Source organism: Equus asinus, chromosome 2 (genome assembly GCF_041296235.1).
Source record: "Equus asinus isolate D_3611 breed Donkey chromosome 2, EquAss-T2T_v2, whole genome shotgun sequence".
Classification (NCBI taxonomy): domain Eukaryota; kingdom Metazoa; phylum Chordata; class Mammalia; order Perissodactyla; family Equidae; genus Equus; species Equus asinus.
In genome coordinates this window covers 96,911,844-96,935,858 of record NC_091791.1, presented here as the reverse complement: position 1 = coordinate 96,935,858, position 24,015 = coordinate 96,911,844, and the positions used below count along the sequence as shown (strand labels likewise).

At 56.1% G+C, this 24,015-nt stretch overlaps 1 protein-coding gene across 10 annotated transcripts in view; it reads left to right on the top strand.

Annotated features, from left to right (window-relative positions):
* The window catches only part of CEMIP (cell migration inducing hyaluronidase 1), a 144,303-nt gene extending 120,645 nt beyond the window's left edge, over positions 1-23,658 (top strand). For 9 of the 10 annotated variants that reach the window (XM_070494204.1, XM_044760400.2, XM_070494209.1 and 6 more), the window contains 11 exons: positions 2,162-2,197; positions 2,279-2,434; positions 5,057-5,237; positions 6,405-6,620; positions 8,976-9,187; positions 10,080-10,265; positions 14,351-14,555; positions 14,735-14,821; positions 15,480-15,637; positions 18,742-18,842; positions 20,658-23,658. In XM_070494204.1, the coding sequence (XP_070350305.1) occupies positions 2,162-2,197; positions 2,279-2,434; positions 5,057-5,237; positions 6,405-6,620; positions 8,976-9,187; positions 10,080-10,265; positions 14,351-14,555; positions 14,735-14,821; positions 15,480-15,637; positions 18,742-18,842; positions 20,658-20,785 (1,666 nt within the window). In that variant the 3' untranslated portion in view covers positions 20,786-23,658. The remainder of the gene's footprint in view (positions 1-2,161; positions 2,198-2,278; positions 2,435-5,056; positions 5,238-6,404; positions 6,621-8,975; positions 9,188-10,079; positions 10,266-14,350; positions 14,556-14,734; positions 14,822-15,479; positions 15,638-18,741; positions 18,843-20,657) is intronic. The other variant, XM_070494200.1, reaches the window with a different exon arrangement.
* The last annotated feature ends 357 nt before the right edge of the window (positions 23,659-24,015 follow it).

Genomic DNA, 24,015 nt, shown 5'->3' with positions numbered 1-24,015 from the left:
GAAACAGACACAGAATTCACACACGCGCACAGAGAGAGAGGCAGAGAGAGGGAAAGGCTGCTCAGAAAAGCAGAAGCCAGGGAGGGACAGACACTGACGGAGCCCCAGGCAGCCCCAGGGAGAGCTGGACATGGATGCAAGGGAAGTGTCGCCCGCAGAGAAATGGGAGGGCCTTCGTCTCCCGTGGGTCAGAGAAGTCATGACTTTTGAGAAGAGGAGAAAGGGGACAGGAGAGCCAATTCTGGGTTTCTGAAGGGCATCTAGGGGACACTGAGGCAGGCCTGTGCTGGTTGGCTCTGGAGGGCAGCAGTTATGGGCACCGGGCACATTTCAGCTCAGTGGAAGGAGGAACGTTCCTGCAATACAAGACGTTAGTGAGTAATGTGAGCTGCTCGTCCCCAGAGTAGAGACCCAAGGACACTTGAGAGAGAGAATCTGCAAGAGGTGAGTGAAGGAGAAAACAGGTGGCACCAACGCTGAATTCTCTGCAGTGTTCTGAGTCCAGTGAATATTCGGTCTGGTTTGCTGGGAGTTCAGGTACCCGCAAGACAGTGGGTGCCAGACTTGGGGGGCAAGACAGACTTGAGGCCCCTGCCAACGGGAGTGGATCTTCAACCCTCTGCCAGACTCCTTCCAAGTTTCCCAGAATCTGGCTGCTGCCGGGGCTGCAGGCCCACGAGGGTGCAGGGTTGGCGCAGTCAGGGGCTGACGGAAGATGGGGTCCCTTCAAGGGCTCTGAAAATTTGGCTGTTGTGTCTATCCCAGAAAGGTCACTCCAGCAACCACCGGATGCAGGCAGGGGTGGGAGGGGGCCCTCCCGGAGGTGGGAAAGATCACTGAGGTGCCACTGCCACGGTCCTTGAGAGAGGATCACAGATGATGGGGGCGTAGCTGAGACTCAGGCTTCGGGATGGTGAACAGGCTCAGAGGGGAAGATAATGGTGTTTTACACACGTTGACCTTGAGATGCTTTTGAGATATTCAGTGGAAATAGCCCAAATCTTGGAAGAGCAGACAGGAAGAGCAGTTGACTTTAGTGTCAGCAGTGGACTGGTGGCAATGGGAGCTCTGAGTCTCTGTGACGTCCCCAGGGACGCAGTGGAGCCTGAGCGGACCTCGGGCAGAGCACTGGGGGACAGCGACGGGAAGGAGAAGCCATGAAGGGACGGGGAGAGCTGGAGAGCACCCTGCCCTGGGAGACGGCCTGCAGTGACTGATGTGAACTGGGGTGGGGGGGGGGCCTTCAGGCCAAGGGAGAAGGACAGGTGTCCTGGAGGAGGGGAGCAGAGTGAGCGGAAGCAGGCAGGAATGGGAGACCATTAGGTCACCAGGACCAGCCCAGGGAAAGTGGACTCATCACAGCCTAGAGCCCAGGGCAAGGATGTGGGCCAAGGGTTATGGATGATATGAAGCCACTGGAGTTTAGGAAGCAGGAGTGTTGGTAAGATGGCACTTTGAGGAGATGGGCCTGGCAGGTGTGCTGGACAGGTGGAAGGGAACCGGTTACATCCACCCCTGGGACACAGGGAGCAAGGCAGCCGCCATATTTGGTTCCAGGGTCTGTGGTTGGGCAGACCCGAGGCTCTGCTCAGCTTGTATGTGCTCCCTCGTCACTCACAGCCAGATTCCTTGCAGAAGCATGCTCCTCCTGACCCTCAAAGGGCACCGCGGCGAAAGGGAGCTGATGAGACGGCCACAGCACAATTGAAAAATGACGTCCTGCCCTTCTCAGGCAGCGTCCGCTTGGCTTCTGGGAAACTCGGAACTCAGCTAACTGTGTGTCCTGCTTGCTGTGGCTGAATCAGCAGTAGATGGCTAAGGGGAAATGGGACTGCAGCCACATACCCCAGCCTACCCAGCACTGGCCCTGAGAGTGGGCCACGTTCAGCCTCCCAGAGCCCGGTCTGCATGCTGCTGATGCACTGTGGCATCAGGCGCTGAGAGGCATCAGACGTGGAGTGGGAGGGGACCTGGGACGTCCCCTTACTATACAGAATGGGAGAGACCACAGCTCCCTGAGCAAACCCTCTGCTCACGTAGACTCCTGTCCCACACAGGACCCACGTGTGACTCCCGGGCAGGGCAGGGTAGGGTCCTTCCCTCCACAGCATCACTGCACGTGGAGCGAGAGCATGCTCTGACTGTCTGCTCTTGTTTGCAGGTTTGCTGACAATGGCATCGGCCTGACCCTGGCCAGGTAAGAGCAACTGTCTGTGTGCTTGGCCCTCTGTAGGAGGCTGTCTCTGGACATCTCTTCTCAGACATCTTCTCTCTGCAGTGGTGGAACCTTCCCGTACGACGACGGCTCCAAGCAGGAGATAAAGAACAGCCTGTTTGTTGGTGAGAGTGGCAACGTGGGGACAGAGATGATGGACAACAGGATCTGGGGCCCAGGCGGCTTGGACCACAGTGGAAGGACCCTTCCCATAGGCCAGTAGGTTTGCAACCATGGCAGCTTCCTTGTTCTGAGTGGCTCAACCTAAGCATCAGCAATGAAAGGAGAGATGCTAGGATGTGACTTCCACCTGTTGACTATGAATTCCTGTCCTCTGCTGGTCAGAGCAGTCACTAAAACAACTGGGGTTAACCAGCAGTGGGGGAAATCCAGCGGGAGAGAGAAATCGAAAACCTGTGTTGCATATGAGTCAGGGGACATAGCTATCAAAATGCTATGGTTTGGGGCCGCGTTAACGGGAATTTAGTGCCCAGGATCGGCGACAGTGGGATCCCTTCTCCTCTGACGGCACACCCACTTGGAGCGTTTCATCCACTTCCGATGATGGCTGAGTGATAGTCAGGCCAAAGCACCCTCGAAGGAGACTAACCAGGAGGGGGACGGAACCCAAAGCCACATCACGTGCAGGTTGGGAACTTCAACCAGAAGATGGGATCCTACTTGGGGGAACAGCATGGGAGGTGCTGTCACACACTGTCAGGGCTGCCACGCGCATGTAAGGCAAAACTCGCTCTGCGTGGACGCGAAGGTTAGAATTGGTTTGGCGCAGGAAGCATTTTCTAACGGTCAGGTTTGTTTGACAACAGGACATAGGGCTGCCCTGCAGAGCGAGGGGCTCTCCCTTGCTGGAGGGGTTCGAACAGAGGCTGGAGGCTGACCAGGTGGCTGGAGAGGGAGGGGGTGACTTGGAGAGTGACACAGCAGACGGATCCGGTCAGCTTGTCAAGGGGCCGCAGCCTGGGTCAGTGGGGAGGGAGTCTCTCCTCCTTCTGCTGGTGTTTCTACTCAGCTGTGAATTCAGGCCAGAGAGCAAGGTCTGAGCCGGCCAGCAGCATGGCAGGCCCTGTTCTCCGAGGGTTCAGGTCAGCCCTTCCTGCCCCCGAGCTTTCTCCTCTTTCTCTGGGAAGATCTAATTCCTACCTCTAAGGCAGGACACAGCCTGGAACTCCCAGCCTGAGCAGGTGTGTATCTGCGAGAAGACTTTGCAGGCAGAGCGAGCTGGGGAGAAGCCCTCGCTTCTATGTAAACTAAGCACGGCGGCAGTCCCTTCAGATTGTTTTTATGAGCAGCTCTGGGTCTGCTTATTTGGGGTTGCTCTGCTGAGGGTTATCAGCCTCCCGGGCCGGAATGTTCCGACGGCTTCCAGAGGTGGGTTTGTTTATGGAGGCCTGACAGCTCTGTCAGACTCAGGCGGGTTCCTCGAGCTGCACTTGTGAGCGGGAACCTGGGACCGAGCCGTCCGGATCATGGGTGATTCATCCCGTATGGGCCCGGGCTGGGGTCTGAAGGAACAGTCAGCACACAGTTTAAATATAGAGCTAGTGAGAACGGGCTGTGCCTAAAATACCTTAAATGGAAAACGCACAGAGCCGCTGCATGAGAATCAGGATTCGAGGTGAGGACGTTAATCAATTACAAATACAACAATATGGAAACGCAACAAGTCCTTGGTGTCCGCTGGAGGCACATGGCCGAGACTGCGGGACTAGGGGCTCCCCCGGGGATCCGAGTCTGAATGGAGGGGACCCCAGGCGGAAGACTGGGGATGGCGGGAATGTGGTCTTTCCCCAGGGACAGACCCCTTTTCTGCTTTTCTCCCCCCTCTTTCTGCCCTTTCTTCTTTATGTTGCTGTGGAAGGAGAGGGCCTGGCCCAGAGGGAGAGATACCAGTAGAAGCATACAACTTGGGCGTGCAGGATGAGAAGCCAGATCCAGGGCCAGGCCCAAGAGGGGCCCCAGCAAGCCCAACCACCCCTCCAGGCCCTCGCTTCCACACCTGCTCAGGAGGCCGAGGCAGATGAGGATGCGCCCCTGAGCACCCTGCCCCTGCGGGGTCCGAGGAGCAGTCACCATCTACCTCAGTCCCTGCGCCCTCCGTCCCCATCTGCCGCCTCCTCCCACATCCTTCCCTGCCTCCTGGTACAGGACCTCCTGGGGTCTCTGGGAGCCCATAGTCACGCACTCCCTGGGGGACCTGCCCTCTCTGCTAGGGATGTTTGACAAGTTACATCGCAGTTGCTCCACCACACTGTTATCACCTTCCATTCTGTGTCCTTCCTCTGCCCTCTGTTCCCAAACCCCGCATCCTCCCAATCAGAGGGCTCACTCACAGAGAGGAAGCTCCTCTGGGTCTCCTCTGATTAAACTGTTACAGCAACCAAGACTAGGCAATAATGACTAATGACTCTGCTCTCCCAGGGGACCTGGGATTGGCCCTCTGCAGCAGCACTGACGTATTTACCCAGTGACTCTTCACAGGATGGAAGAACTGGGGAAAATGTTTGAATATACCGTAACCACCAAGCCAGCAACTAGACAGATATTCATTTATTCACCCATCCATCCATCCATCCATCCATCCATCCATCCATCCATCCAACAGTTCACTCAGCAATTGTTTCTTGTCATCGACTGTGGCCATCAACGCCTTCTCAGTGAATTCATTAATGAATCAATAACGTTCTTCAGTGGAGGGAGTTGTTGGGGGGGATCAGGAATGGTTTACCCACGGGGTCTCGTCACCATCCACCGTGGAGGGGGCAACAGTATGGTGGCACGACATGGCAGTTAGCCTGACCTCTGACCTCCTGGACCCCCCAGGAATTTTCCAATCCGAGGAATCCAGTTCTACGACGGTCCCGTCAACATCCAGAACTGCACGTTCCGCAAGTTCGCGGCCCTGGAGGGCCGGCACACCAGCGCCCTGGCCTTCCGCCTGAACAACGCCTGGCAGAGCTGCCCCCACAACAACGTGACCGGCATTGCCTTTGAGGACGTCCCGGTGAGTGAGGCGGCAGGGCAGGCTCCCGGCAAAGCAGACTCGGGGCGGTGATTCACGAGTCCCCCAGGGCCTGGAGTCTGGGCCATCGCCACCACCACAGGGGTTGAGCAGCCTCCTCCGAGCGGGCTGGCCACGTCCCAGTTCTGTCTGCGTCCACACTGGAAAAGTACAAGCCTAGGTTGCCCCACAGGTCAAGTCTGGCCAATGCCCGCTCGCCCAACCTGGCTCAAAACCCGCCCAGGCCTCCTGAGGAAGCTTGCGCTGGACCCAGCGTCCCCAGCTCTTCCTCCGAAGGTCTTGGTTTTGACCTACTGAGTCTTGTGACCAGGCCACCTGGGTTGGCACAATTAATCTAAAAACCCAGCAGTCTGCCAGGGAATTTTAGCTGAAGACGCTCTGTTTAATTTCTCCCTGAGAGTGGAACACACACAGGGGCCCCCACCCGAGACAGCCGACAGACCAGGGCCAGGGCCAGCAGGTCCGGGCAGCCCAGGCCTCCTGGCGCATCTTCTTCAGATCGCGGATTTCCTAGGCCCTCCTCCCTCCCCGGGCTCCTGCCCTTCGCCCCGCTGCCGGTTCCTGGCAGGCTGCGCGGGGAAAGCTGTGAAACTTAAGTTACTTAATTTCTTTACTCAGGCCGCTGCAGGTCTGAAAGAGGTCAGTCATGGAAATCTCCAAGGGCTCGTGTTGAAAGACTGTCTTCCTGAAACACCCACACGCTCACACATCCCCGTGTGTGCGTGTTTGTGTACTTTCTCATACAAACGTTCCCCACCGCCTCAGTCTCATTCTCTCTCACACACACACGCACACACATGCACACATATACATGTGTGCACACACGCACACACACTCCACGTCCCCCTCCCTCTCTCTGTGTTCTGACTGGGCAGTGGAGCACCCTTCTGGGTCACCCGCAGCAGCCAGCCTTCCCATGAGCAGAGGCCAAATAACGTGGGGGGTCCAAGAGCAGAGCCCCGGGGAGCGTGTGGCTGTTTCTCCAGCTCCGTCTGAGAGGTCAGCTGTGCGTTTCCTACGGTGCCCGAGAGCATCTCTGGTTTGGCTGGCCTGTAATGTCAGCGGAAACCGGAAACTTCACCGTGGCCGGATGCCGGCTGCAGCTTCCCTCACCCTCCGGCCCAGCCTGACTTCCTGGGCTCTGTTTAGATTACTTCCAGAGTGTTCTTCGGGGAGCCTGGGCCCTGGTTCAACCAGCTGGACATGGACGGGGACAAGACGTCGGTGTTCCATGATGTCGACGGCTCCGTGTCTGAGTACCCGGGCTCCTACCTCACCAAGGATGACAACTGGCTGGTCCGGCACCCAGACTGCATCGACGTCCCGGACTGGAGAGGGGCCATCTGCAGTGGGCGCTACGCACAGGTGGGCACAAGGGTCGTGCCCCCCCGGGTGTCACCATTGCTCACTCCGTGAAGGGCCAGAAAGAGATTACAGCTTCTTTTTTCTTCTTTTTATTTTTCCTCCTCACCCAGTAGGGTTTCAAAAGATCAAAGTGGAAACACTTTGTTAGCAGAACGCTTACAGAAAGCATACTGAGGTCAGACGCTGGCCTTCCAGCTGGGCCCGGCGCTGACTGACTGTGTGACCTTGGGCAAGTTAACCTCTTGGTGCCTCAGTTTCCTCATCTGTAAAATCAGGAGAGTGGCTGAACCTCTTAATGAGAATGGGGGGGTGGGTTCATATAATGAGTATGAAGTGCTTCACCAGGCCTGTCCCTGGAAATATAACACATGTGTGGTCTTAAATTGTCTAGTAGCCACGAGAAAAAGGAAAAAGAGACAGGTGGAATCAATTTTAAGAATACATTTTATTTAACTCAACAGACTCAAAATAGGATCATCTCAACATGTAATCAATATAGAAAATCATTAACGAGACACTTTATATATTTTTCTTGTTCTGTCTTTAAAATCCACTGCATATTTTATACTTAGAGCTCTCTTAATGTGGATGCAAAATTTCAACAAAACCGTAAAGTTGCGTTTAATGGAAAATATTTTACACTGCTTTTTGGTTTGAAATTTAAATTAATTAGAATAAAATTTAAAATTTAGGTCCTCAGCCACACTGGCCACGGTCCCAGGGCTCAGTGGCCACAGGAATGGCTGTTGCAGGGGACGGCACAGGCTGAGGGGGGGCCTGCAATGTGCTGGAGCTGAAAGTATTAGTTTGCTATTATCATGTGTTGGTTACGCTATTATTTGGATGAATGGCTGGTGAATAAGAGTAAGAGGAGAGAGGCCCAAGGGACAGGAAACGTGTGAATAAAGAGGCTGTCCTCACAGCCACCCTGTTATCACCCTGTGGCCGCCAGGGTTAGAAAAGGGCTACAGGGGAGAGTGGGGTTTGGGTAGAGATGGAGGAGGAGCTAGTGCGAGGCTGGGGGCACAGGGCCAGGGCAGGGTGGGCACAGGGGCACAGGTACCAGCGGAGGGGGGAGGAGCAGCGTCCAGCAGGAGGAGGCCCAGAGGAGGCAGGGCCGTTGGGGCAGGGCGTCCCGGGCGCCCCTCTCTGCAGCAGAGGTGAGGTCATGAGCTGAGGAGGCAGAGGGGCCTGAGGTGATGAGGTTTGGAGGAGCTGGTGGAGTGGAAAGTGCTGATGAGGGGTGTGTGGAAGGAGCGCGGGCTGGGAAGCTGAGTCAGAAGGCAGTCAATGATGGGAGTCATGCCCTGAATGACTGAAGGGTGACCAGACCCTACGCCTCAAATCCATACTTTGGGCATTACATGGCATCTCTGATTCAAGGGCAAGATGGCCCACGTGGAATCTTGATCTTGGTCTTCCCTCCCACTCTTCCTTTCTGATACATCGCTTGTCTTCCCTTAGAACTTGCCAAGTTATCATGACTGGCTACTGGTTAATTATTATTAATAACCTCCCCCCTTCACTTTACAGCTTATGAAATGAAGTTGAATGTACCTTTAAACTTTTATACTCATGGCAACTCCATATACGGGCAGGCTTGAGGTATCTCTTTCCATGTGGCGTGTGGCACAACTGAGGGGGAAGATAGCCCCTTCCTTCCAAAGGTGCAACATTATTGCACATCCATGTGGTGGTCTCCCTCGGCCACAGCTACAGGGATGGCACCTTGTGAACATGGGACGTGTCATAAAACAGGACACAGTGTTTTATCCCGAGGCTGGCCCAGGCTCCAGGGCTCGCTGGTCCCCGGGGCTCAGTGGCCGACAGTTTTGCCTTTAGTTTTCCTCTGTATTGAGATGCCATGCGTTCCTCCGTGCGTGCTGACACCCGTGTGTACTGGCCACACGGTGGACACTGAGATGGAGGGAAGCAGGGCAGCGCCAGGCTCTCTCTCTGATGCGGGCGGGACAGCAGCCCATGAAAGGGAGCTGCATTTGCAGCAGAACTGCAAAAGCTCGCTCTATCTTCCTCCTTCTTGCAGAGCCCCCGCTTCTCCCAGAGTTTGCCGTCTGACCTCTAAGCAGACTCCTCCCATGTTTCCTGTGTGTCTCCCCCACACAGCACTTTTCTGAAGATGCACAGAAGGCATTAGCTAGATCACACCGTACAGCTTGGGCCGCCTCCAGCAGCAGGAGGAGGCCCCTTGTCTGGCCTTTCTCTCGCTCAAGCCTTCTCCAGGGCTCTGCTGAGAGAAGTGCCTCTGAAAGTGTGGCTGCGGTCAGACGTCAGCCAGGCGCTCTTGCAATAACCCCTTGTAATCGCCCGGCTGTGTTTCCTTTTTGGGTTTAAAAGATGTACATTCAGGCCTACAAGACCAGCAACCTACGAATGAAGATTATCAAGAACGACTTCCCCAGCCACCCTCTCTACCTGGAGGGCGCCCTGACCAGGAGCACCCACTACCAGCAGTACCAGCCGGTCGTCACTCTGCAGAAGGGCTACACCATCCACTGGGACCAGACAGCCCCCGCCGAGCTCACCATCTGGCTCATCAACTTCAACAAGTAAGTGGAGGCCCCCCAGGAGCAGCCTGACCCGGCACAGCTGCTCTCACAGAGCCCAAGGAAAAGTCTTGCAATGCCTCGTTGCAAAGTCCCGGGCTTGCCGCCCACAGCAGCTCAGGCTGCCCACGTCGTGCCTGCAGGAGGACGCGTCTAGAGGGTTGACGTCACCCCGCAGTTGAGAAACACAGCCCTGGGCTGAGCCCTGTTCTATGTGTGGGTGACCTCGGGCCAGGCATCTCACCCCCTGGAGCCTCAGCCCCTCCATCTAGGAGATGGGGTGGTATCACTTTGCGAGATGCAACGGGGTCAGTGAGAGAACATGTGACAGGCAGGACCCGGCCTGACGAAGTGCTCAACATACGGCAGAAAACACCTGCAGCAACGTCACTGTTTTAGAGAGGGGAACGGGTCTGTGAGGTGAAAGGTGGAGCCAAGGGCATCTCGACTCACATATGTACGGTCACGTATCTTCTGTCCACGTTACTTGCCTGTCACAGTATTTCTGTGACACAGACATTTATCAGATGTGGAAAATGAGACCCAGAGATGAAATGGGCCCCAGGGTCAGGCTGGACCGGCAGAAGCTGAAGGCAGGTCCCACAGGTCCCAGGCCCTTTCCCCACAGCCAGAGCTCCGGACGGAGCCCAATGCAGGCCCCGGGGGTGCCCAGCTGACCGCTCCAGGGACCCCGGGTTCACCGCATTTGCCGTCTCCCCACTCTCCTTGAACACTCTGACCCAGTCGTTCCAATAGCAAGTGTTCTTTCGGAGCTCCCCACTAAAGAGTGAGGTGCCCTTCGGTGGGGAAGTCTTTGGTCTCTCTCCACGCACTCCTGGGAGGCCCTGTGGCCTGGACATCCTTGCTTGTAACCTGACTCCCCTTCCTGTCTTAGGGGCGACTGGATCCGGGTGGGGCTCTGCTACCCCCGGGGCACCACCTTCTCCATCCTCTCGGATGTTCACAATCGCCTGCTGAAGCAGACGACGAAGACGGGCACCTTCTCGAGGACTTTGCAGATGGACAAAGTGGAGCAGAGCCATCCCGGCAAGAGCTACTACTACTGGGACGAGGACTCAGGGTGAGGACTGCCCGTCTGGCTGCAGGAAAGCAGCCCATCCTCGTTCGTCCCCTGGCCCTCCCAGTCACCCTAAGGACCACCGTGCAGGGAGCGTGGTCAGCACAGGCTGCCCTCCTAGGTGCTTCCATTCTGAGGCTGACTGCACCGTCCACCACTACATTCTCAAAGCTGCTCAGCTTTGGGAGTAAAACGAACACTTCACATGCACGAGGATTGCAGGGAATATGCCTAATTCAGAAAAGTGAAATCAGTGAATCTTAGAATCAAGGAAACACGGTACATAACCTCAAATCCTCACGACAACCAAGCTGGAGCAGGCGATGCCTCTCTAAATTAGAGATGCGCAGAGAAGGCACAGAGAAGAGGGGTGACTTGCTCAGAGGCTGCAGCACAGACTTAGCAAGGCTGGGTCTGTAGCCAAGCCTTTCTGGACCCAGAGCCCTCAGCCTTCGACAAACTGCACTGGGTTCTATTCAACAGATACCATGGGGTGGCCCTGCTCATGGAGACGGGAGCTATTTGGTCCCCTGCCCCAGAAAGAGTTAGTCTAACACTGTAAGAACGTCAACACAGCCGCAAAGCAATGAAGCTGCAGACAGCAGCCCTCTGGGGTCAGGTGAAGTCACTTTACAGCCATTTTTCCATCCTCGTACTGAAACCAAGGGCAAGGATAGACAGCAGGTGCTCTCTGCTTTCTTTCTTTCTTTCTCTCTCTCTCTTTCTTTCTTTCGTCTCTATTGATGTGATTAAAAGGAAACTAGAATTTGAAAATCGGAAGCATAAGTAAAATGCCGGGGTTGGGGACAGTAAACAGCACCCCTGCCCCACACGTGGGGCAGACGAGACAGCAGGCGAAGAGGGACCTCTTAGTCCTACTGATGAGGAGTCGTCGGAGAACAGAGCTTCCCAATACTGTCCCCGATTATACCTACCCAGCCCCGGGCAGCACTGGGCAATCTCGGGCTCCCCACATAGAGCCCAACCCCCAAAACCGGGGTACGGAGGGGTAGACCAGGGCTCCCACTCTCTCTGGGCTGACCTACATACCCACGCCCGCCAGTCACATGAGTCACTCCCCCTCCTCCGGGAAGGAGTGAATGAGGGATGGGCCTGGGTCCGGAGCGGTTTGTGAAGCCCTTCCACAGGAGACCAGAGCGGGATTACACATCCCTCATGCCCCAGTGGAGAGTGTTATGATCAAAACCCAAATGTCGGCAAGGTAAACCCTCGTGGTGCCATCTGTGCATACCCCCTTCTTCTGAGCTCACGGGAAATGGGATATTCCAAAGATGGGGATTTTCAAATGGAAACTGCCCCTAAATAAGTTCAAACTTTTTGATCAAAACATTTAAAAATCTGTGGGTTTTCCCCTTGTTACCGTTAAGCAGATTTTGCTGGTAGCTCAGTTGATCACTGTGCCTGTTGATTACTGCGCTGTGCTTTCATTCAATGGTGCCCTGAGGGACTGGAGCTGGGTGATGGGATGGATGTTTGTTTCCTATGCAGAAGCTCAAACTCTTGGCTTTGTGAACTTTAGGGCTGTTTTTTTTTTTTTTTTTTTTATTAATGTTATGATAGATTACAACCTTGTGAGATTTCATTTGTACATTTTTGTTAGTCATGTTGTGGGTACACCACTTCCCCCTCTGTGCCCTCCCCCCACCCCCCCTTTTCCCTGGTAACCAACGATCAGATCTCCTTATCAATATGCTAATTTCCACCTATGAGTGGAATCATATAGAGTTCGTCTTTCTCTGACTGGCTTATTTCGCTTAACATAATACCCTCGAGGTCCATCCACGTTGTTGTGAATGGGCCGATTTTGTCTTTTTTTATGGCTGAGTAGTATTCCATTGTGTATATATACCACATCTTCTTTATCCAATCATCAGTTTCTGGGCATGTAGGCTGGTTCCACGTCTTGGCTATTGTAAATAATGCTGCGATGAACATAGGGGTGCAACGGACTCTTGAGATTTCTGATATCAGGTTCTTAGGATAGATACCCAGTAATGGGATGGCTGGGTCATAGGGTATTTCTATTTTTAACTTTTTGAGAAATCTCCATACTGTTTTTTTTAGGGCTGTTTTTCATGGTCTCTCTGCCTTATCAATGTGTTGTCTCTTACTCGGATTCAGAGCACCTGCCTTCAATGGCTGCCGTCTGTTCCACTGTGGGCTAGAACCAGCTCGCTACCACTGGGGGTAAAATACAAATAAGAGGTTAAAAGTGAGGGCGTTCTGCAGTGTGAAATATATGAGCTCTGAATCATCTCTTTTAATTTTTTAAGGTTAGAAAAAATTCACTCGAGTGATTTTAGCTGAGTTCTGGATAGCCGAGTCTGCCAGATGCCACCCCATAAGGTGCTGCTAGTCCATAAGCGAGCGTAGCATCTGGTGCAGCCATCAGCGGCGCTGCAGAGAAAAGCTCCCTGGTCACAGCAGGACTTGCGCCCTGGGCCTCCCTGATGCCAGGGCCTCCAGGCCAGGTGATGGACATGTCCGTGCTGCAGGTGGGGATTAGAGAGGGCAGCGGCTGTCTGTAAGATAAGGGGACAGGGCCAGATGGTCTTTTAGCTCCTCCAGTCTCGATAATCTGACAGATCCTGACAGCGAGGAGACCTGAGCACTGTGCAGAAGCCAGAGGACCAGCCCCACCTCTGCACCTCGGCCTCCCCTCGGGACTTTGCTACTGGTGCTGGTCTCCTGGTGTCTGACCATGTGTGGACACCACACCAGTGAGGTGTTTCCGTGGGTGACACTGACCTGCCTCTCTCCTAAGCTGCGCGGAGGGGCGCCCGCTCTGCCCCCCAGCTCCCCATCCAGAGCGAGCCAGGCAGTGACGGGGCGGGCCCTGTTCTCATCCTATTTTATTTGGGGATCACCTGATAAAGCCACTCAGTGAGCTCAAATGAAGGGGAAGAACCCAAAGCATCTTCAGGAAGCAGCCCAGTGGCTGTGGCTACCAAGCCCCCGGGGCCGAGGCGCCCGCCCAGCTTCAGCTTCCCTCTTCTCCTCACGTTCACATTTCCTGGCTCGCTTGGCCTCCTGTGTTAGCTTCTTGCTGGTCTGCCTTCTTCTCCCATTCCTCAGCAGCACACGGCACAGAACGGCTGCTCCAGCCCCAACTCGCTGTGTCCTTTCAGTTTAAGCACCAACCAGCAGTTGACAAGAGCCACTGGGTCTCTTAGTCTGAATTCGTGAGAGGGAGAATCTTCCTGGTCCTTGGGCAGCCGATGGTGTCCCCCTCCAGGCCTGGTGGGTGTGTCCCTGGCCTGGTCAGCTGTGCGTGAGGAGTGAGGGCAACACGATGCGGACCCAGCTCACCGGGCAGATGGCCGGCCCAGTGGGGGTCCTACGCAGAGAGGGTCTGCAGTGGAGTCACACCTGCTCTGTCAGACGTGGGAAGCAGCCTGAAAGCACTTTTCTGAGCTGAAAGAACAATGATCAAGAGACCCAAGTTCATTCCTTGTTTCCTCATCTCTGTCTTCCTCTGCCACCGGCTCAGCGTCAGTCCATCACAATAAGTGGAAGCAAAGTATGGTTTGGAGCAAAGTAGAGTTAGGAAACCTGACAGCGTTTTCCTCACCAGGCACAGTGATGGGATGGAAAGTCCCAGCTCTGTCCTTTCCTGGCTGTGTGGTCCTGGGCAAGTCACTTCACTTCTCTGAGCCACGGTTTCCCCATCTGAGAAATCAGGATGATAACAATACCTGCTGGACAGGACTGTTGGAAGAGTAAATGAGATAATATGTCAGTTTATGGCATGTGCCTAGCATGGCATAATAGTGCGTGTCAGAAAATGATGACTGTCAGTACTATTAGCTTTTTATTCAATGCATTTGTTTCTTTGTTTCTCCAACCACATATGATCCTCTGGGGAGACACAGCTCCATTTTGTAAGGCCTCCTGGGCCTAACCCCAGTGGCCAGCACACGCTGCTTGGCGGACGTCCTTGGGGGAGGAGGAGGGAGGAGAAGATGGAGAGGAGGAGGAAGGGGCTAAGGAAGAGGAGGGGGAGGAGGGGAGGGGGAGGAGGAGCTTCCGAATGCCAAAGCAAAGCACCACCTCTGCTCCGTGTGCAGGCTGCTGTTCCTGAAGCTGAAGGCTCAGAATGAGAGAGAGAAGTTCGCCTTCTGCTCTGTGAAAGGCTGTGAGAGAATAAAGATAAAAGCTGCGATCCCCAAGAACGCGGGCGTCAGCGACTGCACGGCCACCGCCTACCCCAGGTTCGCCGAGAGGGCCGTGGTGGACGTGCCGATGCCCAAGAAGCTCTTTGGGGCTCAGCTGGTGAGTGGCCGCCGGCAAGCCTGGGCCCCCTTTGCCTTCGGCCGGGCCCAGACCAGTTAGGGTCCTCTCCGACATCTCGGCGGAGCCTGGGGGTGCGGGCAGATGAGGGAGATGACACCCACAACTCATCACTTGAGTCCCCAGCCCGAACACCCACACCGGGTTTTCTGTGTCTCCAGAAGACGAAGGACCACTTCCTGGAGGTGAAGATGGAGAGCTCCGAGCAGCCCTTCTTCCACCTGCTGAGCAACTTCGCCTACATTGAAGTGCGTCCCGGCCGCAGGGCGCTGGTCTGCACGGGAGGGTCCCATGCTTGCGGAGGGCTGGTGCTGGCTGCATGAGGCTGCTGTCACAAATGGTCACCAACCAGGTGGCTTAAAACAACAGGAATTTACTCTCTCCCAGTTCTAGAAGCCAGAAGTCCGAAGCCAGGGTGTCAGCAGGGTTGGTTCCCACTGGAGGCACTGAGGGAGTCTGCTCCGGGCCCCCTCCAGCTTCTGGCGGCTGCTGGCAGTCCTTGGTGGCCCCTGGCTTACAGACGCTCCCTGCAGCCTCTGCCTCCGTCTTCACGGGGTCTCTGCCTCTGTGCCAGAGTCTTGCATCTCTTCCACCTTCTCTTTTAGGGCACCCACCGTTGGATTTAGGGCCCATTCTTAGTCCAGGGGGATCTCATCTCGAGATCCTTAAGTCGATTACACCTGCAAAGGCTGTTTCCAAATAAGGTCACTTGCACAGGTTCCCGCAAGACGTGTCTTTCGGGGGCCCATCATTTAGCTCACTGCACAGGCCTGGGAGGAATTGATTTAAGTGGGTTTTAGGCTTAGAGCAGCTGCAGAGGCAGCCTCTGTCTTCAGAGTCTGCGTGGGAGCCCCTGCAGGAGTGGGCTGCTGCTTTCAAGACCCCACCTCACGCTCTTGTCTGCAGGTGGATGGGAAGCGGTACCCCAGCTCAGAAGATGGCATCCAGGTGGTGGTGATTGACGGGAGCCAAGGGCGTGTGGTGAGCCATGCCAGCTTCAGGAACGCCATTCTCCAGGGTATCCCCTGGCAGGTCTTCAATTATGTGGCAGCCATCCCTGACAAGTAAGTCCGTGCCTCCACTTTTAGAACTGGCTGATGGCACAGCAGACCCCAGGCCTCAGCCCTCTCCCTGTCCCCGGGACCTTCATCACAGTCCAGTCTGGGAAGGTCAGGGAGCACCTACCGTCTTCGCACAAGCAGTGGGCGCTGGGAACCCTCCCTGCCCCGTGGCCCTCTCTTCGAAGCCAGGGCTGCCGTGAGTGTAGGTGAGGCTGAGGCAGACCGTCTACCCCGTTACAAATGGAAGCCTGCCCTGGCCCTCTTCCCCACTCTCGACATGCTCTCCACACCTTCAGTACAATCCAAATGCTGGTGGTTGTTGAGTAAGTCCAGCCCCAATCTCGCCAGTTCCCATCCAGCTGCCGCTCGGACAATGCCACCTGGACATCTCCTCTGAGACTGAATTCTCATCATTTTTTTAATCCCCCAGACCAGCTGCTCCTCCTGTTTTGATTAAATCAGCATCACCTGTCCAGATAGCTGGACCAGAGTCTGGGCATGATGCTTGGCTCTTCTCTCTCTTCCGTTTGGCCACAATCTGTAACCAGATCCCGTCAACTCTGCCTGCGTTGTTGCTCTCCTGCCGGTCCCTTCCCCCGTGTCCTCTCCATCGCGACTCTGTCCGGGCCTTTCCCATGTGGCACTAGCACTCTTGTCACAGTCTCCTAGCCGCCACCCTCCTCCAGTCTCCCCATTTGAACCCATCCCCCATACTGGCTGGGTTGAACTTCTTCAGTGCAGTTCTCTGCTGGGCCCTTTCCTAGAGATCCTTGGTAATTTCCCTCCACCTTCCTGACCTAACACAGATCACCTCTTTGGTGGGGTCTCTCCCTCCAAACAAGAAGTCCTCCCCCACTAACACGCTGCTCCAGCAGGACTGGGGACATGTCCACTCCCCACCTAGGGCATGCTCTTCTGGACGCTGGGACCATGTCTAACTCCTATGTGCATTTCTAGTTGAATGGGTGAGAATTCACTCGAGAGCCAGCACCTGGCACAGCAGAAGGTCTAGGCAGTGCCTCACGTGGTTTCTGCCACTTAGCAGGGTTGGTAAATGCTCACTGATGAAACAGATGGACTTCCCAGACGCAGACTGCGTGGTGGGCATGACATGAACTGGACACTGTGTGAGATTCCGGGGAATGAGGTTTCTCTTAAACACTTAGTCTCCGCTCCATTCCCCCAGCACAAGCTTCTTCCGCTTGACATTTTCCACGTGCAGACTCATACTGAAAGATCAGATGTACCGATTTGGGGAAAATATTTTATCATCTACAGACCAGTTGTTTTCATGCCTTTTTTGGCCAGAGAACTTTTTCTTGAAATGCAGCAGGCTGCAGAAGCCTGGAATTAAGAAATAAAATGCAGAGTGGGTCTGTTTAGAATGTGAGCGGCAGGGCTGGCCTGGCCCAGAGCTCCTTCCAGCCTGTGCTGCAGCCCGGAGGCACCTCGCTGGGGGAGCCCGCACTGAGCACCTGGTGGGAGCTGACCCTGGTTGACGCTGGGTACCCTGGCAGGAACTGGGTACCACCAGACCCCTCTCTGACCTCCCACAAAGGAACAAGGAATGGGGCAAGGCAGGCTCCGCCCACTGTCACTGCAGGCCCAGTGGGGGCCTGTCCACCCTTCCCACCCCATCCACAGGCCAGCCCCGGCCCAAGTGCCCTGGAAATGAGCCAGCTGCTCACACCAAAAACGTCCAGGGTGGCCTCTAGGAACCACATCTGCCCTGGCCCCATGGGAAACGCCCTGCTGACAGGTGCAGGCGCATGAAGGTCGTGAGGACCTCAGACCAGCAGAGAGGGACACCCAGAGAGGGCAGGCAGGCTTCTGGGTGCCCTCAGGAGACTGGGACATGCGAGAAGCCCTGCCTCTGTGTCCCTCTCCTGGGAGCTAACCCACAGCCCTGTCTGGAGGGCATGACCTTTATTTAATTCCACTCCAGCAGGCGGGAAGGCTCAGCTGAGCCAAAGGGACTTGAGATTTTCATCTGAATTGGAGCAATGGGAAAGAGCCTCCTGGGCACAGAGCCCAAGCCCAAAGTTGAGGATGTGTTTGCGATGATGCTCCGGCTGCTTGACGGCCGCCCGCCCCGGGGCTTTCCTCCCCGGCTTCCCGAGAGCAAGCGCAGCCCCCAGCCCCCTTCCCATCTGTACTGACTGCACATGAGCCTTGGCATTTTGAGAGCGTTCCTCCTGCTCCCAGTGGGACACAAGTGGGGGTAACAACGAGTTCCAGACCCTGTACAGTTTTTCCACGTCTGGACTGCGGTCTGTGGTCATGGGATGCCTTTGAGATGCGAACTAGAAGCCCCATTGGGCCTCTGCCCTGTTCTATTCCTGGGGGAGGTGATCACTTCCTGCCGTCTGGCCCGGCATGCTGAGTCCGCCACCACGAGGGCTGTTGTCCCAGCGCTTTGGCCTGAACACAGCTGAGGCGGGGTGGAGACTCCTGGCGCCCAAGCTGGGCTTTGTGAGCTGGACCTTCAGGCTGGGCACCCCTGTTGCTCCAGGCTCCCCCCCGACCCAAGCAGGTCCTCTCACATACTTAGTAACTATTTGCCTCCATCTCCCCATTTGCCAGTCGGGGCAGTAATGCTGTCTGGCCTGACCAGAGAGGTGGCATGAACACGAGCGGTTAGCCCCCGCCGGGGACGTGGTAACTGCTGGCTTCCTCCATCACTAGGTTTCCATCAAAACAGGGTTGAGAACATGCCAAGTAAGAAGCGCACATGGAAGTCCTCCTGTGTGCCTGGCCCTGGCACAGGTGCTAGCCACCGTCCGCCCCTCCTCCAGCTGGTGGTGTGCCCTGCACACCTACTCTGTCCTCCTTGGGGACGGGCGTGTAAAGCCAGCGAGCGGAGTGCAGGCTCGGAGCAGGCCGCAGGCGCCAGCTGCGGCCGGACGTGTGGGAGGGTGTTCAGGATGTTGGTCACCACACGGAAAGAGCCGGTCAGCTCAGCTCGCAGGAGATGCTGCCCTTCCCGAGCCCCTGGCCGGCCTCTGGACTGCTCACTCAGGTCCCACCACACACACCGCAGCATCCCTCCCAAGCCCTTGCTCCAACAGGCTGTCCTTCTCATCCTCTAACGGCTCCCTTCTCCTCAGCTCCATAGTTCTCATGGCGTCCAAGGGAAGATACATCTCGAGGGGCCCGTGGACCAGAGTGCTGGAGAAGCTCGGGGCAGACGAGGGCCTCAGGCTGAGAGGTAAGGGCAGGGCCTGGGCTTACATGGACTGAGTCCAGATGCCTGGCGTGCGGGCTGCTGAGACCAGAAGCCTGTCTCACCAAACCTGGGCACAGCCTAGAATCCTCAGCACAATGAGGGGTCAGCTGGGATCCACGGGCAAGAGGCTGCCTAGTTAGCATCCCGCACAGGGGCAGCTTCAGTCCAGCTTGCGCCCAGACACGGGAAGGACAGCGCTAGAGCTGTCACCCGTCTGCTCCGCAAGGGCCCTTCTTTCCACAGACATCCGGCAGAAGAGGGGCTAGGTCTGACCCTCCCATCCCAGTTCCTGCTACGCAGGCCGGCCAGAGGCCCGGCCCCGTCCTCAGCAGGCCAGCTGATGCCAACATGTGCACAGCTCTTTACAGTTTTCAGAGGCCCGGCCCTTCCTCAGCAGGCCAGCTGATGCCAACATGTGCACAGCTCTTTACAGTTTTCAGAGGCCCGGCCCCGTCCTCAGCAGGCCAGCGGATGCCACCATGCACACAGCCCTTTACAGTTTTCAGAGGCCCGGCCCTTCCTCAGCAGGCTAGCTGATGCCTAACACGCACACAGCCCTTTACAGTTTTCAGAGCTCTTATTTGATCCTCAGAGGGAGGTAGGGAAGGAGAAGATGGTAGCCCGGAGAATGCATGTGGCTTGTTCAAGGTCATGCGGCTCTTCTGTGAAAAGCCGAGCACAGACCCCACAGGGAAGAAGCTGGCTAGGACAGAAATGTCGGCGTGACACCATTCCCTTTGTAGCAGACTGTGTTCAGAGAGGGTCCTGAGAGGCTGGGTGGGAGGCGAAGCAGCCCCACAGACAACAGTGAGCACGTCCGTTGCGGTTGCCATGCAACGTCCAGCCTTGCACCTTGCTGAACATTTGATAGTCACCTCACTTACTCATTAATAACCTGTGCAACAGGTACTACCATGTCCATTTATGATGAGGAAACTGAGAATTAGGCAGTTGAGAAACTCGCTTAAGATGAGCATTTGGGTCCTACTTTTCCTAATCCAAAGCCGGGGGCGTAGCTGCCGTGCAATCTTGACTGCAAGCCCATCGGAACAAGAGCCGGTCACACGGGACGTGCGTCCCCTGCAGCTCCCAGAGGAAAAGCGAGAGCAGTGGGGCCCTTTGACAGAGCCCAAGGGAGCACCATGCCCAGCCTGGCCTGAAATCATTTTGGAGCCTCTGTCTTTTAAATGAGGACCTGGTTGCCAAGAGCTGATGTACACGGGTGACCCAAGCCAAATGGTGCTTTCCCAGTGGTGACAGATGAGTGCTGCCCGGCTAGGCCGTCCCCAAGTGTCAACCTAGGTCCCCACGACCCTCGGGCGGTCGGACTCCGAGTGCCAGCCAGGAGTATGCGTGGGCTCCGGGCTGCACCTTTTACTCTGCCCTTGGACAACTCCTTGTAAAGCCACAGAACGTTAGAGCTAGAGAAGAAATCTTGTAGCCAAAGGCCACTGTTGGCCGATGGGGACAGTGAGCTTAAGAGGGGGCAGGATTCGCCAGTGATGGGCCAGCTCATGAGTGGCTGGGTTCCTGGGAGGTCTCCCGTGTAAAGCAGAGCCACTGTCCTCTGCAGGTGACCGTGGGGGCTCAGGGGAGACCCTGAGGGCCCCCTAAAAACAAACGCCAGGTATGGTCAGTAGCTGGGCACAGAGATCCTCACAGGGGGACAGTCCAGTGTGACTGGGGGGAGGTAGCTGGGAGGGGCTGCAGAACAGCAATGGGGAGCCTCGGAAGGTGGCGGGGTATAGATCGTCTCTCTTGGGGTTTCTGCTCATGTGACTCCTTGCTGCTTTTCAGAGAAAATGGCATTCATCGGCTTCAAAGGCAGCTTCCGGCCCACCTGGGTGACTCTGGACACTGAGGACCACAAGGCCAAAATCTTCCAAGTTGTGCCCATCCCCGTGGTGAGAAAGAAGAAGCTGTAAGCGGCTGCCTCCTTGGTGCCCCCATGGGGGACCGTGACGGTGGACTCTGGCAGCAGACTAGGGAGGGCAATGGCTGGTTCCCCCTGCCCCATCCAGCAGCTGCTGGAAGGGCCACGTGTCAGCCCTGATGGGCCCTGCCGGAGACCCTACTGCTGCCACCTGCCCTGCTCAAGCGTCTACCTGCAGCCCCGGGACAGTGTTGGCCAATGCCGGAACCTCTTTCCTGCAGCCTCTTGGGTGCTGCTCTCCTCTCTGTGCCTCTTCAGTGGGTGTGTGGGGACCACGAGGAGACCTGGGCTGGCAGCAAGGTCCACTTTGGCAGGAGTCCTGCCCTGGTTGGGAGGCAGCCCGGGGGCCAGGTCATTCACAGACCCCCTGCTCTCCAACACGCACCTTATGGCGGTAGATGTAGGACAAAGAGCCCCAGCCGCAAGGAGTCTTTGTTCCTGTCTGTAAGCAAGAGCCCACTGCCACAGGACCAGGGGCTGCTGTGCAGGCAGAGCCGCCAGGCTGGAACCGTCTGCCCCTGGGGACGGTGAGCCCTGCCCTGGTGGGGTCAGCCTCTCAGGAGATGTCATGTAGGCAGAGCCGTCGGCCCCTGGGGACAGCAAGCCCTGCCCTGGCGGGGTCAGCCTCTCAAGGAACATCAGGTCCCAGGTGGGAGTTGGACCAGCCAACTTTTAAAGGCCTCTCAGTTCTGAGATTCCTGGAGGCTGTGGCTTTTCCCATCAAACCTGGAACCCAGCAGTGGGTGAGGACATCCTTCTCAGCCAACATCCGTGATGCTGGCACCCCGGGGGGGCCTACAGGATGGAGGGTGAGAAGTAATGCCTAGGGTGAGGAGCTGGCAATCTGAGAGGACAGCAGGCAGGTGTACGTGCCGTCTGATGCTGAGCAGAGAGCATGAAGAGAGGCCAGATGGGCACCAATGACAGTTGAGGAGGGGAAGGTTTTCCCGTGCATGGGTGGGCCAGGAGGGCGACGGGGCTGGCAGGAAAAGTGGGCAGAGACGGCGCAGCCACTGGAGCGGTTCGGGGTTGAGCCCTTCCTCCCAGCTGCTGAGGCCGAGTGGCTGCAAGGTCACCCTCTGCCCTTGATTTGCTGACTCTCAGAAGGGAGCAGCAGAGACAGTGCATCAGGAGACCCACTCCCAGACCACTGGGGAATCTGGTCCCCAGCCAACCCCAGCTGACTCCAAGGGAGGGCGGAGCCAAGTTGAGGGAAGCGAGCTACTACTTTGGGGCCTCATTTGGCTGTTCCTCAGGGACCAGGGAGCACTCTGGGGGACCCAAGAACATGCTCATACTTTGGTGAGCCTAGGGTTTCAGAGCTGAAAAGGACCTTAGGAACTATCTAGTGCAAAGCCTTCCTTTCACAGAGGGGGCACATGAGACCCTGAGATGGGGAAGAACCACACGGCCACGGCAGGGCCAGGACGGGAGCCCCACTCCCAGCACTTGCTGCCACACCACACTGCCTCAACCGCCCGCCCAGGGCGTCCGGGTGCTCCTGAGGGAGCTTCCCGAAACGGGAGCAAGTCTCCTGGCAGGGAAAAGTGATCAGAATAGAAAGAGAATTGGCCGATGACTGTTTCCCGCCCGGGCCTCTGCACACAGGGCTCTCTCCCCTGGGCTGTGGCCACCCTGCAGCCTCTGCCTTGTCCACACTACCTGCCACCCCGTGGCGCACAGCGGCTGCAATCACTGGTGCTATCCGTATGAGGTCTGCAGGTGCGGCCCCGGGCAGCATCAGCATGCTGGAGCGTTTCCAGTGAGCCAACCAGGCCACTCTTGGGCTGCCCCAGGCCCTCGCAGCTCCTGCCAACGACCCTGCTCTCCCTGCCCCCTGGGACAGAGCGGAGGGGCTCCCAGGAGGAGGAGACTCGCCCTGCAGTTGATCCCGCCTCGTGAGGTGCCAGTGTCGCCCTGGGTCTCGTGAGGAACAACATGTCCCCTTTCCTGTCCCCACCACAGACTCCTCCCTTCTGGGGGCTTCCTTCGCTCCCTCTGTCCAGCTGCACCCATGAGACGCGGCCAGCGAGTCCGCTCCAGGCTGGACCAACTGCAGAGAGGAATCCCCACCAAACAGGCCTGTCAGCTGCTTGGACGTGAGGGGCTCTGCCTCTTGAGATACGGCTGCTTCGAGGCCCTGAGCCCAGGAAGGACTCTTCCAGGCAGATCAGGGAGGAGGCGATGGGGAGGAGAGTTAAAATGACCTCATGTTCTTGTCTAAGTTCTGTTGAGTTTTCCAAACTCTTCCAACACGAGGGTCTCACACTGTGAACCACTGAGGATGTGATCACTTCAAGTGGCTGGGAATGTCGACTGTCTTTGGTTCCTTCATTTCAAAAAGTATCTATTTGAAAATCCTCAGAGTTGTGCGTATGTCTGACAGTGCAGGATCTGTGCATAAAACTTTCTTTTCTATGCGATTCGCCAAGAGCCCGTGTCCAGGCACGCTCTTGGTAGCACACATTTTTTTCCTTGCTTAGAAAATTGTTCTCGTCATTCTTTCTGTCTGTGAGCACTAAAATGAGTTAGGCCTTCAAGGAAGACAGCACTCCCCTGAAATGCCTGTCTTTTTCCTGTTGCCGAAATAGCTGGTCCTTTTTCGGGAATTAGATGTATGGTGTGTTGTATGTAAACATTTCATGTAGGTGTCACCATGGACAAAGATGTATTTTCTATTTATTTATTATATATGCACTTGGAGAAGTCATCGTCAGAGAAATGGAGCATTGTCTCAATGTCATGTCTGGGGATGTCCTTTGGGTCACGTGAAGGCATCTGCCCTGAGGCTGCTGCCTGCGGCGGGGATAACTGGCTCTGATCTGGAAAATCTTGCCGTATCATAGTAAACATACAAAGAATGTCCTCATCCTGTCTGCTTGTTTTGTTTTCCATTGATGTGGGCCTCACTTTAAGCCAGATATCGAAGGAAAATAAGATGATGAAATGGCCAAATGGGTCTGCCTCTCCCACATGCATGGCCTTGTTCCCAAGAATTATCCAGATATCAAAGTTCTGCCTTGCCCTGCCTGAAGGGGGTGCCCATCAGAGTGGGTGGAGAAGGTCCCATGAGAGGGAAGATGTCATTCAGGTGACTGGCCATGCCCAGGACAAGCCATGTCCTCTATGCTCCGAAACCACCCAGGACCTGTCAGGGCTGCACCTCCCCCGAGGGAAGCCAGGAGGGGCCAACAGGGTCTGGATCAGAAGCAGATACAAAAC